At 48.8% G+C, this 13,360-nt stretch overlaps 7 protein-coding genes across 7 annotated transcripts; 2 read left to right on the top strand and 5 right to left on the bottom strand.

Moving 5' to 3' along the window:
- Positions 1 to 187: 187 nt before the first annotated feature.
- On the bottom strand, positions 188 to 517 carry N7537_008784 (uncharacterized protein; the record flags this gene model as incomplete). The annotated part of the gene is made up of 1 exon (XM_056899838.1): positions 188 to 517. The coding sequence occupies one exon, from the start codon at positions 515 to 517 to the stop codon at positions 188 to 190; it is 330 nt and encodes a 109-aa protein (XP_056751914.1).
- A 1,607-nt stretch (positions 518 to 2,124) lies between these two features.
- On the top strand, positions 2,125 to 3,618 carry N7537_008783 (PDK/BCKDK family protein kinase; the record flags this gene model as incomplete). The annotated part of the gene is made up of 4 exons (XM_056899837.1): positions 2,125 to 2,236; positions 2,294 to 2,442; positions 2,501 to 3,492; positions 3,555 to 3,618. The coding sequence occupies 4 exons, from the start codon at positions 2,125 to 2,127 to the stop codon at positions 3,616 to 3,618; spliced, it is 1,317 nt and encodes a 438-aa protein (XP_056751913.1).
- A 12-nt stretch (positions 3,619 to 3,630) lies between these two features.
- Positions 3,631 to 3,855, top strand: N7537_008782 (uncharacterized protein; the record flags this gene model as incomplete). Its single annotated transcript, XM_056899836.1, has 1 exon — positions 3,631 to 3,855. One exon carries the CDS (start codon positions 3,631 to 3,633, stop codon positions 3,853 to 3,855), a length of 225 nt encoding a protein of 74 aa, XP_056751912.1.
- A 563-nt stretch (positions 3,856 to 4,418) lies between these two features.
- On the bottom strand, positions 4,419 to 5,483 carry N7537_008781 (uncharacterized protein; the record flags this gene model as incomplete). The annotated part of the gene is made up of 3 exons (XM_056899835.1): positions 4,419 to 4,790; positions 4,898 to 5,094; positions 5,267 to 5,483. 3 exons carry the CDS (start codon positions 5,481 to 5,483, stop codon positions 4,419 to 4,421), a joined length of 786 nt encoding a protein of 261 aa, XP_056751911.1.
- Positions 5,484 to 6,279: 796 nt separating this feature from the next.
- N7537_008780 (SKN1/KRE6 family beta-glucan synthesis-associated protein) lies at positions 6,280 to 8,548 on the bottom strand (the record flags this gene model as incomplete). Its single annotated transcript, XM_056899834.1, has 6 exons — positions 6,280 to 6,340; positions 6,398 to 6,875; positions 6,933 to 7,455; positions 7,511 to 7,612; positions 7,667 to 7,847; positions 7,905 to 8,548. 6 exons carry the CDS (start codon positions 8,546 to 8,548, stop codon positions 6,280 to 6,282), a joined length of 1,989 nt encoding a protein of 662 aa, XP_056751910.1.
- Positions 8,549 to 9,865: 1,317 nt separating this feature from the next.
- On the bottom strand, positions 9,866 to 10,510 carry N7537_008779 (uncharacterized protein; the record flags this gene model as incomplete). The annotated part of the gene is made up of 2 exons (XM_056899833.1): positions 9,866 to 10,143; positions 10,276 to 10,510. 2 exons carry the CDS (start codon positions 10,508 to 10,510, stop codon positions 9,866 to 9,868), a joined length of 513 nt encoding a protein of 170 aa, XP_056751909.1.
- A 677-nt stretch (positions 10,511 to 11,187) lies between these two features.
- On the bottom strand, positions 11,188 to 13,289 carry rpL3 (60S ribosomal protein uL3; the record flags this gene model as incomplete). Its single annotated transcript, XM_056899832.1, has 7 exons — positions 11,188 to 11,443; positions 11,504 to 12,177; positions 12,264 to 12,420; positions 12,485 to 12,542; positions 12,625 to 12,656; positions 12,731 to 12,739; positions 13,282 to 13,289. 7 exons carry the CDS (start codon positions 13,287 to 13,289, stop codon positions 11,188 to 11,190), a joined length of 1,194 nt encoding a protein of 397 aa, XP_056751908.1.
- Positions 13,290 to 13,360: the final 71 nt, after the last annotated feature.

Raw genomic sequence — 13,360 nt, 5'->3', positions numbered from 1 at the left:
TTCCTCCGAAGCGCAAATGCATCCCTGCCCAAGACCACTCTACCCTCTCAGACCCAAATATCCACAGAACCAAAAAGAAAAGGCCAACTTCGGCGCGTAAAAGTCCGCAATGGGCAAAACCCCCCACTCTCGGGGATAGGGAACATCCAATCCAAAACACAATCCTTTGCCCCCACACACGGCGCCTTTAATTTTGTTCGGGTTGAGCAGGGGGGGTTGATTCGGATTCGGAGGGCAAGAAGAGGTCGCGGACTAGCCAGACGATGTAGAGGACGGCCAGTACCCAGAGGGTGGCCATGAGTTTGTATGTGGAGGAGCGCCATGTGACGCGACGGATGAGACGACGGCCATCGGGACCTTCGATAGGACCTCGACGAGGGGGTTGGCCGCTTGATTGACCGTTATATTGACCGTTATATTGACCGTTGTATTGATCGTTGGATTGACCGTTGGACTGCATAAAGGGGTAGGCGAGGGCCTCATTCATTTCGCTGTGGGATATTCGACGACGAGACATTTGTGTGGACTGTAGAATCCCGGAGGGTATATATGTTTGCTTTCGGAGGACGGATGGTTTTTTTTTTTCTTCGCTATGTTATATGTCGGGAGAGAGGATTAAAATATAAGATGTCACGGGTGCACAGGTCAAGGAATTGAAGAGATGAAGTTTTGAGGTTTTGACCGGTTTTTAGGGCACAATTGATTGTTTTTTTTTTTTTTTTTTTTTTTTCTTTTTTTTTTCTTCAGGGAGATTGGTTTATTTTGCCAACGCACACAAAAAAGGAGGGGCCGAAGAATAGCCAGTCAGAGATAATAATTGCTAGACAACAGCAAGAGCTCGAAAGGGGAATCTTGAGTCTCCAGAAAGCGGATCTGTTGGACGGGTGGATGGGTAGCGGTGGGAACGTGGCCCGTTGCATCATCTTATGGCTTTTTCTCTCTCTTTTCTTTCTTCTCTATGGGATATAAAGGATATAGGATATAAGGATATAGGATCTTCAAATGAAGATTCCTCCGAGGAATTGTTCAATTAAGGTGAACAAAGAGTGCTTGCGCCAGGAAATGCGAGATAGCCGCGGTGCTCGACAAGTATCATTTTCTTTAGCGATGGCTATTGAAAGGCTAAAGAGGGGGGTGATGGGGGGGAATTGACAAAAGTACCGAAATGTTAGATTATGCACGGTCCTATCGACCTGAGTCATATGGTGCACAGTTATATACTCTGTAGTTCTATCTGATCTACAAGGTACAAGGTACGTATGTATATAGTCTATAGTTATATATATATACATATATATCTATATATAAAACAGATGTAATTCGACAAGGAAACCCAGTATTGTTATATAGACATTATACAGTGTATAATACTAAGCTATATCAATTAACTAACTATAGATTCTAGTACACTAGTTAGTTATGTTTTATATATTAGCCTAAACCATACCATTGTTCTCATTCTGCAGGTTTCTTCCAAGGTCGCGTGACGATGACTCATCGGTTCCAAGGTCGATACCTACATATGTATATGTACGGAGTATACACCTATTCAACCTTTGTTAATCAAGGGGGAGTTCCGGTCACCCATGGCTAAGGTTGTAGGTCAGCTGAACTCGAAACTAAGACGGGCCGAGTAACTATGGTAGTTTCACATGTATATCCCCAACATTCCATTTGATATCTCGCATGTGAGTCATGCCTCAGGCTTGTGATGGCCTGAGGCCATATGATTATGTCATAGGCCAACTTTGCATACGGGTGAACGGAGTTGTAGATTTAGTACTTCGTACCTTTGGGATTACTATAACACTTCTCTTTGTTTAGTTATATATTTTGTTTAAAAAAGAAGGAAAGAAAGTCTATAAGCAATAACTCTGTACCTTATAACTCTGTAAATCATAACTCTGTAGATCATACGTTGCTTATTTTCCAGTCGTGTGATCTTCTAAGGTTCCTCCGGTCCCCGGAGAGCGCAAGCGGAGAAAACCCGGGGACCGCTTGACCTCGGCAGTGAAAACGTTCCGATGACTCGCAACGCTCACACTTCCTCTTCCACACTTCTCCCTAGATAAAACACTCTCTAGAAAACACATCTTTAGGCCATTCGGCCAATATACACCCACCATGTGGAAGCCTTCAGAAAGGCTGATGGACACCATCAGACACTATGCCAGCTTCCCCGCAACCGGTGTCTCGCTGAGGCAGATGGTCCAATTTGGAGACCGTCCCTCAACAGGTATGAACTCGAACCGATCTGGCACTGTCGCTAGTCAAAATCTAAACTCTCATCTAGGTACCCTATTCCGCGCCTCTCAATTTCTCTCTGAGGAGCTCCCGATCCGTCTCGCACATCGCGTGCAGGATCTGGGTGAGCTGCCAGACGGACTCAGTGAGATGCCATCGATCAAAAAAGTTCAGGACTGGTATGCGCAGTCATTTGAGGTATGTGGCTCACCCATTGGCAATCGATCCCGGTTTCATATGCTGACCTGAATACCAGGAAATCATTGCTCTTCCTCGCCCCACTCTGACTCAAGAAGTGAAAGCACGCCTATTGCGACCCGGCCGGATAAACGGCGGCCCTTCAAAAATCCTCTCCGAAACAACTCAAAATCCCAGCGTGCGCGAAGGACAGTACCGGTCATCTGTGACCGCAGCCAATGGGAACGGCGTTTCAAAAGCGCACGCCGCGGCAGGCCGACGGTACTTTTTCCCCGCGGACGACCGCGGAGACTGGCCTCCGGAACTCAACGACTACAACCAACGATTTGCCAAGACCCTCCAACAGATCAAGCGACGCCATGACGGGGTCGTGACCACCGTCGCGCAAGGTATCCTGGAATGGAAACGTGCGCGACAGCGCATGCAGATCGACTCTACGATTCAGTCCTTCCTCGACCGGTTTTACATGTCAAGGATTGGTATACGAATGCTCATTGGCCAACACATCGCACTCACGGAACAAACGCACGTCAAACACCCCAACTATGTCGGAATAATTTGTACCAAGACCAATGTTCGCGACATCGCGCTCGAGGCCATCGAAAACGCCCGCTTCGTCTGCGAGGATTACTACGGTCTTTTCGAGTCGCCCAAGGTGCAGCTGGTCTGCAAGGAGGACTTGAACTTCATGTATGTTCCCGGGCACCTATCGCATATGCTCTTCGAGACCCTCAAGAACTCGCTTCGGGCGGTCGTCGAACAACATGGCGCCGATAAGGATGAATTCCCCGTGACTAAGGTCATAGTTGCCGAGGGCAAAGAGGATATCACAATCAAGATCTCCGACGAGGGCGGTGGTATCCCCCGGTCATCGATCCCTCTCGTATGGACCTACATGTACACCACCGTGGAGCAAACGCCCAACCTGGACCCTGATTTCGACAAGAACGACTTCAAAGCGCCAATGGCTGGATTTGGATATGGCCTACCAATAAGCCGACTGTACGCACGGTACTTTGGCGGCGATTTGAAGTTGATCAGTATGGAGGGGTATGTTTAATTCTCTGCTTCTTACTCTCTTTCATAAAACTCTTGCTAACTGATCTCCAAAGCTACGGTACCGACGTCTACCTCCATCTCAACCGCCTCTCTTCAAGCTCCGAGCCCCTGCAATGACAATCACCTGTCATGAGAGACGGTCGGGTCCGGATCACCACTTCGCACCGCCTGCACCACCCAATTTACAATGACCCGGAATACAAACCCACGCCGTCTCGAGGACTGACACTGATGAATGCTCAGGCCCACTACGCCCGCATGCTCAGCCGAGAGGTTTCGGAGCGTAAGCAAGTAGGAGACATGGAGAGTCTGTTTCACTCGGAGAAGCGGAGAAGAGAGGAGGAACAGATGTAAGACGTGCCTCACTTGGCTTAGCTATGACTTTGGTCTTGGCTACTATCAGTCTTCTGATTGGTTCCTCTATTCTCTCGTCTTGTTTAATCCGTTCCTCCGATTTGGATGTTTGGATGATGCAACTGTGATCAGCTGCTCCACCAAGAATGCGAAGACAAGTTCGCAAGTTGGACTATAGTGCCACCGCGTCGCCTGAGACTCTCGGGTAATATCCCAGAGATGAAAAGAGGAAGAGAACACACAAAAAAAAAAAAAAAAACACAACAACCAGTGAAGCTATTCTGTTTTCTGGATCCTCTCGATGATACCCCTTTTCTCTTTCTTTTGTTCTCTTCCTCTTCCTCTCTGGGCTAGTGGTTCTGTTGTTGATTTGGCTTCTCTGTATAGTACGTTCCTTTTAATCCGTTTTAGCGAATCCAACCATTATATCATATCTGTGTTTAGTAGTAAGTAGCCTGTAGTCAAGAACTATTTCGATTTGCCTTTAAAGACGAACCATGCAAGAACCAGCACGCTAAAAGAAAAGCTTGCATCAATTCATAACTCATAGATCCCCATCCTCATCATCCCCCTGACCCTGCCTCCGACCCCAGACCCCTCCCAACCAACGAAGCCCCTCCTCCTGCTCCATCCCCAACACTCCCAGAAACTCTCGGCGAATTCGCACCAGAAGAAGACCCCGAAACCTCATGGGAGCGCGAACCACCACCCCTAGCCTTCTTCGCATCCATCGCCCTCAAATGCGCCGGCTTATGCCAATTATGGTCATTAATATTCCCAATAACTTCCCGATACCGACCACGAATAAGCGACCCTTCCCCGCCCTTCCCGTCAGGCGCGATGTAGAACCGCGGGTCGTAGAGTTCTTCTGCTTTGTCTGGGTCGTTGGGGGCGAGATATTTTGCCAAGAAGCGGCGGCGGGTTTGGGGGATTGTCTTTTGTGTGTGTTAGTTGCGTTTAATTGTATTTACAATTATGGCGTTTGGCAATAGATTCAAGGGAAACGCATGGTAAGTCAGGTCAGGGTATGGTGTCAACGTACTTCTCGAGAGGCGAGCGCATATGTAACTAGCAGCTCACTGTCCATGAGGACGGCTAGTGCGGCGTGTTTTTCGTCGCGGAGATGTGAGCGTGTGCGGGCATCTTTTTCGAAGGCCGTTTGGGGCTCTGTTATGCTGTTTGGGCTGGCGCGGTTGTATGATGTCGTGAGGGGGTTTTGGGCGCGGGCGTTGAATCTTCCTTTTTTGGGGGGGGGGGGTTAGTTTTGTAGACTTGTGGTTGTTGAGGTAGAATTTGTGCCGTGTATTGGTGTAATGCACAGAAGCAAGGATTCACGCGGTTCAGGTGAGATAGAGATGGATGGTGGATAGTTCGTAGTTGGACTTGAGAACAAGGGGAGAGGGACACATACCTGTGTCTGATCCATTTGACGTGTTTAAGCCCCAAATTTCATTATCTGATTGAGAGCGGGGCATTGGTATGCCATCCAAGTTTGGAAGTCCGCCATTTTCACTGGTGTCGAACATTGGTATACCGTCGGCACGGTCCAGGTCGTCGAGTTGCATGCCGCCATCAGATTCGGATTCAGATTCTGTGTCTGAGATGATGTGTACGGGTTGGTTGGACATTTTGAAGGGAGTGAGATAGGATATAACTCAGTGGCAAGTGAAAAGCAGACCGCGACGGGGTCTTTGAGTTGATGTGTGGTGGTGCGGAGTCAGAGATTGACGAGGTGCAACCAATGACTAGTGAAAATGAAAGAAATAGAAGGTCTCTGCGGTAGGCTCTAGTTCATGTCTGTGACTAACAGAGAATTTCATGTATATCTTATTGTATGACCCAAGGATTGATCTATAGCTAGTGTCAGTGGATGGGAAACAGACATTGGTGGTAAGTGAATGAGAGACTGGTCATCTCCCCGAGAGGGATTGACAGGGAAGGATTTTCACCTCAATAAGGTGTTTCAAACATACGTGGTCACAGCACTTCAGATAGAAGTCGAGATATAGACGATTCAGCTTGTTGATGAGATAACCTTGTGATAACCTGTGCCCTCTTGAGGTGGGTCCCCGTACTATAGCTAGATTGAGTAGGCGGTGAGGAGGCATAATGGCAATTTGGGGCAAACTGCTGGCGTTGAACCCCCTAATTGGGCTTAGTGAATATCAAGTATACTGCGATCTGAAGTTAGTCCTGAATATTGTTCAAGATACTAATCCACTAATCCTTTTAGAAGGTTATCATTGAGACAGATATAATACGAGTTTTACAAGAAAGAAACGAAAGGAACCAAACGGTTATATTGAATCAATGATGAATGACGAGAATCAATATAGTGTGATGCCAAAAACCCAACGCCATAAAACAATGCCGCTAAAACGACCAGCGGTTTAGGAGATCAAGTGAAAAAGAGAAAGTAATAGTCTAATTAGCTGGACAGTCATGCATGTAAGAATTTTTAGGCCAATGGTACCCAGCCTCGTCCCTGAGATTCAATGTTAGTAAAAGCGCAAACAAGACAAAACTAGCGTGATAAACATACCAAGTCGTAAAGTTCGCATTATCGTATGCCTTGCGATGTTTCTCAATATACTTAGTTGTCTCATAACCTGGCGGGTCACAAGTAACGCTCTCATCATCAGGGTCCTGATAGATGCGGACGTAGTCGAAGCGCAGGATAGCAGGCATGAAATCAATGATGCTCTTATTCTGCGGCGCGAAGTTATCCGCCATACCCATATTCATGATCAGTGCCATAGGCTCAAGTGGGATCGTGCGTTGCCCGACATTGCCGTTAGGTCCGATGGCGCGAGCGTCCAGTGTCCAGGTCTTCTCGGCGCCGACGAACCACGTCACCTCGCCTTGTGCACCTGGTGTGTACTCGAAGGAGTAGGTTTGGAATTCGGTGCCGTTGAACCAGCGGTGGTTTAGGTTGGTTAGGCTAGACATGGCTTGTTGGTAGACACCGCCTCGGTAGGAGTTAATTTTGGTGACGCGTGGGTCGTAAACGGCGGCGAAGTCTGGTGTTTTTAATTTTTGTTAGTGGATTCAGAGTGGAAACATTGAAAGATGCTCACCATAGTCAGGCAGGTACCACAAATCAAATGGCGCAGTCTGCAGACTCTGCGACGCACTACCGACGTAGGGACCGCTGTCACCATACAGTGGAGAAGTGCTACCTTCAATGACATCAATTTCAGGAGCACTGCGTGCAGTACCAGGAGTCGGGTGATCAGAGCCAGGGCAGGCACACCCAGGTAACCGCATACCAGGCAGCCAGTTGATACCATCGAGAGAACTTTGGTTCGGGGTGATGCCTGCATCGCAGCCATCATGATAGCTGTATGGCCACATGCCATCGGTGGTAGCAGCATAGCCAGGACGAGCCAGGTTGCCCATTGCCCAGAATCCAGGCCAGAAACCTTCGATATGTCCATCACCCGGAAGGGACATGCTGGCTTCGAGGCGGCCACCCTTGAAGCAGAGCTTGTTCCAGCTCTGTACCATACCAGATCGGTATTCTAGGTCGTGATTTGCGAAGTGGTCAAATCGAAGCTGGAGGGTGCCATCTGCCGTGGTTACTGCGTCGGGGTCATACCACTAGGCAGTGTCAGCATTTGAACGGTAATTTTTGGACACAGTAATCTGGACTAACCTCTTTGTCCTGTGTTACTCCGTACCATATATCGACTGCTTGGAAGAACGGGTCATCGTCCTCGAAGAACGTTCGACCGGGCATGTTAAACTCATCGGAGAACTGAAATGGAACGTCAGCCACTTGTCGTTGTTAGTGACATATCAAACAACTCACCACTAGCTTCATCTCCTTTCCGTTGATGTTCTTCTTGGTGTGTGCCTCTTTCGGTGTGTCTGGGTCAATCAAGCCCGTTCGCAGATTTTCCAACAGTGGCCGTTCCCCAACATCCAAACACAGCGTGTCTGCAGGGTGGCATACATTGTCAGAATGTTTTCCGAGGCCCACCAACCAAGTTCTGCGATTGCTGGTTAGCCAAGGGGAGAGATGATTAAACAAGCCAACAACATCTTACATGAGTGGGTAACCAATGAAAAGCACCAGAAGACCTATTGTGAAAACTGCCAGTCCACCGACATTCAGCACACCCCGTCGATTCCAGATATCACAATCTCGATCCTTGTCCGCCGGGTCCGGGTTATGCATGTAGTCATCCTTCTCCACATCCTCAGGAAACAACAACAACCCGTCCGTAGGCATGATATTGAACTTCCCCGACACAGTCTGTGTGTTGACATCATACTCCTCACTACCAGCGTGCGAAGGCGCCCTTGAGTCATGGAACGGATCCAAGGGGAAGGTGCTCTCACGACTGATGGAGCTGATACTCGAGCGAGCCGCAGACCACCTGTCCGGAGACCGGGGCCGATAAGAATCACTCACACCATGTCCCTGTGTAGGCCGCAACTTCGGCGGCAACAGGAATTCCGAGGACTCAGGGACATTTGACGCGCCGTATGGTGAAATTGCCATCCCTTGAGCGCCTACCGCCGTGGGCGTTTCGGGGCCCTGTGGTGTCAAGGGCCGGGGAAATGTCCGCGATGTGAGAGGTGCGTAGCCCTCATTTGTCTGAAGGAAAGGATCTTGCCTCCCTGAGTTGAGTCGGATGTGAGGCGTCGTCGCCTTCCCTTCTGAGCCATCAGATCCGTGGTCCGACATTTTATTGTTGATTTTTTCAAGTTCTGGACAATTCCAACACGCTCGTTTGCTCTGCACTGGTAGAACCTTTCTGTCTACCTTCGATTGCCGCCGCGAGAATAGCCCTTTTGCACCAGTCGTTGGTGGAATCCGTGGGTCAGGTTGGTAAGATGATGTGGTGTTCCGCTTCTTCTTCTTCTTCTTCTTCTTCTTCTTTCTTGCGATTCTTCACGTTGTAGTTTCGCTATATATCTTAACGGTAAAGACTGAAGACCTAGATAGGTATACTGCACAGTTGATGAGTGCGATGTTTTAGCGAAAGAACGAACACGGCAGGTCGGATAGCATCGAAGGTCCCTCGGCGACACGATAAAAGAGACAAACGGAGTCTAAACGGAGAAATAAAGCCAAAAACACAGAAGAAAAGAAGAGCCTAGATGGTCCGAGGGGTCTTGTTTGGGTTCACGAGGAGACAGGAATGACAGATCCAAGGGGGCAACGAGTGGTATGTCTATGCTCTCTCTCCTCGAGTCTTTGTGATCGACTGTGGACGATAGTAGAATACAGTTCAAGACTCGGTTCCATAACTCAAATCCATATTGTGTATACAATCGACTTTCTCGTTCAATTAATTGAAGTAGACTGGTGATGTTTGAAGCTCTACCCTACCTCCCATGTCCTGGGTAGGGCTATTCTAGGGTGCGGCATTCCCGTTGCTTCCCAGGGCCCGAGGAATGGCCCGCCCTGAATGCTGGCCGGAATTCGGGGATCGACATGGCGACGAATCTGGAGAGATCCAGATGTAGTAATAATAGCAGTTCAAGGTTGCTCTGTATAGATGGGGAGTTGTTAAAGCGAAGGGCGAATCAGCCGGATGAGAGACATGGCCCGAGACCCCGGTCTACCAGCGCAACATGAGAGATGCATCTATTCTTTACTTTCTCTAAAACATGTAGCTACGAGAATAATTACCAGCGCTGTTTCCTTCAAAGTTAAATGACTAACTCAACCTGTTTTGCACAGCCATTGACACGCGTCCTGCCAAACTCCAACCCATCGGCCTTGAAGAATGCAACAAATCCCGAACAAAAAGCTGTCAAGACCACCTTACACCGAAGGCAAGGTAGGTTGGAACCTCTGATTATCCATTCCATCCCAATATTATCAATGTCAAAGAACAAGGCAGCGAGAAACCCATACCGATGTATCTCGATGCTTTCTCATAAAATGTCGTATTTCGGTGGAATAAACATCTACATATCAAATAACAGAATACAAATTATACCCTAAACTAATCTCCCAAGGCTTTTCCATTATAGACACGAACAGCCGGGCTATCTACGACTCAACAGCCTTAGCGCGCAAACCAACAAGACGACTCTCAGGCGCATGTAGTGCCAGAACCCAGTACTCGATCTTGGTGCTAGTTTGCTCAACACGGTAGACCTTCAGCTCAGCAGCCGACTGGTCAGCACCAGAATCTTTCTCGACAGCCGCGGCCCGGACAGCATCCAGGGCGGCGGAGTATTGATTCTTCGGGTCGAAGGAGGAGGGGGATAGAATGGAGATGGACTGCGACAGGTCGGTATCTGGGGAGATCAGGGAGGAGAGCTGGTCTGCAGTGAGGGAGGTGGGGATTAGCAGGGCGGATCAAGGATATTTATAGGGGTTTTTCAAGGGAGCAAGTCCATGAAGGAGGATGCGGAACTAGGAAATGGAAATGGAACCAGAACAGGATCGAGACATACCAGCACTAGGCCACGCGCCCTTGGCAGCACCATCCCACTTCAATGCCACAGGCTCGAAGGGCTCGTCTGTATCGGAGATGTAGTATGCGTCGACGGACTGCAGCGGCTTTGGGACTGACAGGGAGCTGTGCACAGTTTCGGTTTTGACGGTGCCGCCCCCTTGCTGCGGGGCGCTGCCGCTCACATCTGCGTTGGCTTTGTCCAAGAAGGACATGTAGGCGTCGTCGGAGGACATGATTTGTGTTGAGCTTGAGAAAAGAGACTTGGTGGGGAGGGAAGAGCTAGTTTGTGGTTGCGGTCTTGAGGTAGCGGGGAAGAAGCGGTTTTGGTGCTCTGTGTTTGGAATGTGTGTTCTTGGCCTCGTTTGGTGATATAGATAGTGTAAGATACGGTACTGGGGTTGAGGATATCTGATTTGGAAGGTTGATCGTAAAGTGTAGGATGAGATTGGCAAAGCCCGTTTTCTTGCTGAAGCTGGCAGGGAAAAGTGTGGGATGACGCAATGGACCTTGGACTGGCGCATTTTGTTCACCACCGGCCTGTCAGGCTGGAATATCGTATATTTGAACGGATGAAAAGATCGAAAGAGTTTAGATATTGTAACCAGATATATGAAGAAACTAGGAAGAATTAGGGAAGGGAAAAAAGGCAGCTCAACATTTCGGGTGCGTAGGTGCATATATATACAAGACACCCGAACCAGATATATATATATATATATTGAAGTGCTTGGGTGATCCAAGAAACGATTTAAAAAATTGATATGTATTGTTGTAGAAAATTATCCCAGATACACCCTGAGATAAATTTATAAATTTACAGACAATTGTACAGCTACATGCAAATCGTGAAGGATATTCGCTTTTTTATTGAATATGAAACGTTGCACTACCACCAATAGGCTTAAACATCTTAAACAGTCTCCACAAGGTCCTTCTTGAGGGTACCCATGAAGGCCTTCTTCTCCTCGAAGGTCTGGAAAGCACCGTGACCGAACTTGGAGGAGGTATCGATCCACTTGAGCTCGACCTTCTCGGTGGCCCTACGGGAAGTCTGGGGGTACAGAGTCTTGCGCAGAGTCATAACACGCTTCTTGACACCGGGAACGGAGCCCTTGACCATGACGAAGTCGTTCTTGACCTCACCGTAGTGGACGAAACCACCCATGCTAGACAAATGTTAGAATTAAGAAACAAACACAGGGAGAGAATATCATGTGGGAACATACGGGGTGATCTGCTTCTTGGAGATGTCGAACTCGGTGGAGGCGTTACCCTCATCGGTACCCTTTCCAATGCGGAAGATCTTGTGGTTGCAAGAGGTACGGTGGTGGTATCCGTCCTGACCGGCACGGGCAACAGTCCACTGGACGTGGTTAGGGTGCCAAGCACCAATACAGGCGACCTTACGCAGACCCTTGTGAGTCTTGCGGGGCAGCTTGGTGGTACCCCAACGGGAGGTGACACCGGAGAAACCGTGACCCTTGGTGACGGCGATGACATCAATCATCTCGTCCTTCTCGAAGATGGAATCGATATCGATGGTCTTCTCGAAGAGGTTGCGGGCGAAGTCGACCTTGTCGGAGACAGAACCACCGTTGACCTGGATCTCCATAAGGTGGGCCTTCTTCTGCTTGATGGGAGTCTGGCGGATCTGGGTGTGGGCGAGCACACGGACGACAGTGCAGTACTTCTGGATGCGCTCAAGCTCGCGGGTGATGGAGGCACCGGAGCTCTCGGCGTGGGACTTGGCGTACTTGGTGAAGGCCTTCTTCTTGGACTTGTACCAGTTCTTGTAGAAGCGACGCTTGACCTCATCGCTCAGGTGCTCAGCCCAGACGGTGGTGAGGGAGCGGAGACCACGGGGAGTCTCGATGTAACCGACGACACCGACGGCAACGAGCTAGAAAGAAGAAAAAAATCCTTGTTAGGTCCCGGTCGCTTTTTTCCTGGTCGTTCACTTTCGCACACAACGGGGGAAAAACGTACAGGAGGGGTCTCGATGACGGTGACGGCCTCGACAATCTCCTTCTTGTGCATCTTGGCACCAGGACGGTCAAGGTCACGGACGATGGTGGTCATACCGGCCTTGTAGCCCATGGAGGCAGTAAGGTGGACGGGCTTCTTGGCATCATCCTTGGGGAAGCTGTCGCAAAAAAAGTCTCAGCGCACAAATTCACAAATCACAAACTCATTCAGAAAGTACTGACCTCTTAACCTTACCACGGTGACGGGCAGCGCGCTTGCGCGGGAGGTAGGCAAGGGAGCCTGGAGATATAATCAGTATACTGTACACACACAGAGGCCGTATCTCGAAATTTCGATATCGAGGAAAAAGGTAATCACGAACCGTGACGAGGCGCTTCGAACTTCCGGTGACTCCTGAATAGCGAAAGCAGGTCAGCAATTGTATTCAATGGCGATTGTATATAAATCTTCAATCGGGATAGACTCACATCTTGACCCTGTTATCGTTAGTCGTCGAGGTGGTGGGAGGACGATCTGGAAATGTTCAAGTTGATTTTGCACGCTTGGTGTGTGGGCTAACCTAAGCGAGACGCTTGGCGGTCAAGAGCCTGAGGCACCCCACAATAACCCAAATTAGCTAATCCAGCCCTGGTCCTGTCACGTGCTATTGAGATTTTCCGGGCCCTGAGACGATTTTTATGGGTCTTGCTGCTGCCAAGGCAAACGGCCAGCAATATGGTTTTAGGACATCCACATTGTGGGCTCGAATGAAATGTACTTTGTAGACCGAAATACAGTACGGAATATGGAGTTCTACAGTAATACATATGTACACCTTAATGAGAAAAGAAAGGAGATGTAATAAAATTTACTCTACCAAATTCCAGAGTATCAAACAAATGATTTGCTTCAAGGATGCCTAATGCACCATAAAAATTCACAGTGAAAGGAGACTAAGAAATCATAAAAAAGAGAACGAACAGACATGACGAATTTTCAGCGCACGCGCTTGGAAACTTGGTATGTCATCGTAACTCACACATTCATACCGTACATCACACACACTGAAAGATAGGAAGGACAGGGAGGAGCAAGGAAGTGAGAGATTTGGGGCTTTG

This window comes from Penicillium hordei (assembly GCF_028827395.1).
Source record: "Penicillium hordei strain IBT 12815 chromosome Unknown utg000004l_segment0_segment0, whole genome shotgun sequence".
Lineage (NCBI taxonomy): Eukaryota > Fungi > Ascomycota > Eurotiomycetes > Eurotiales > Aspergillaceae > Penicillium > Penicillium hordei.
This window is presented reverse-complemented; position numbering and strand designations above follow the sequence as displayed.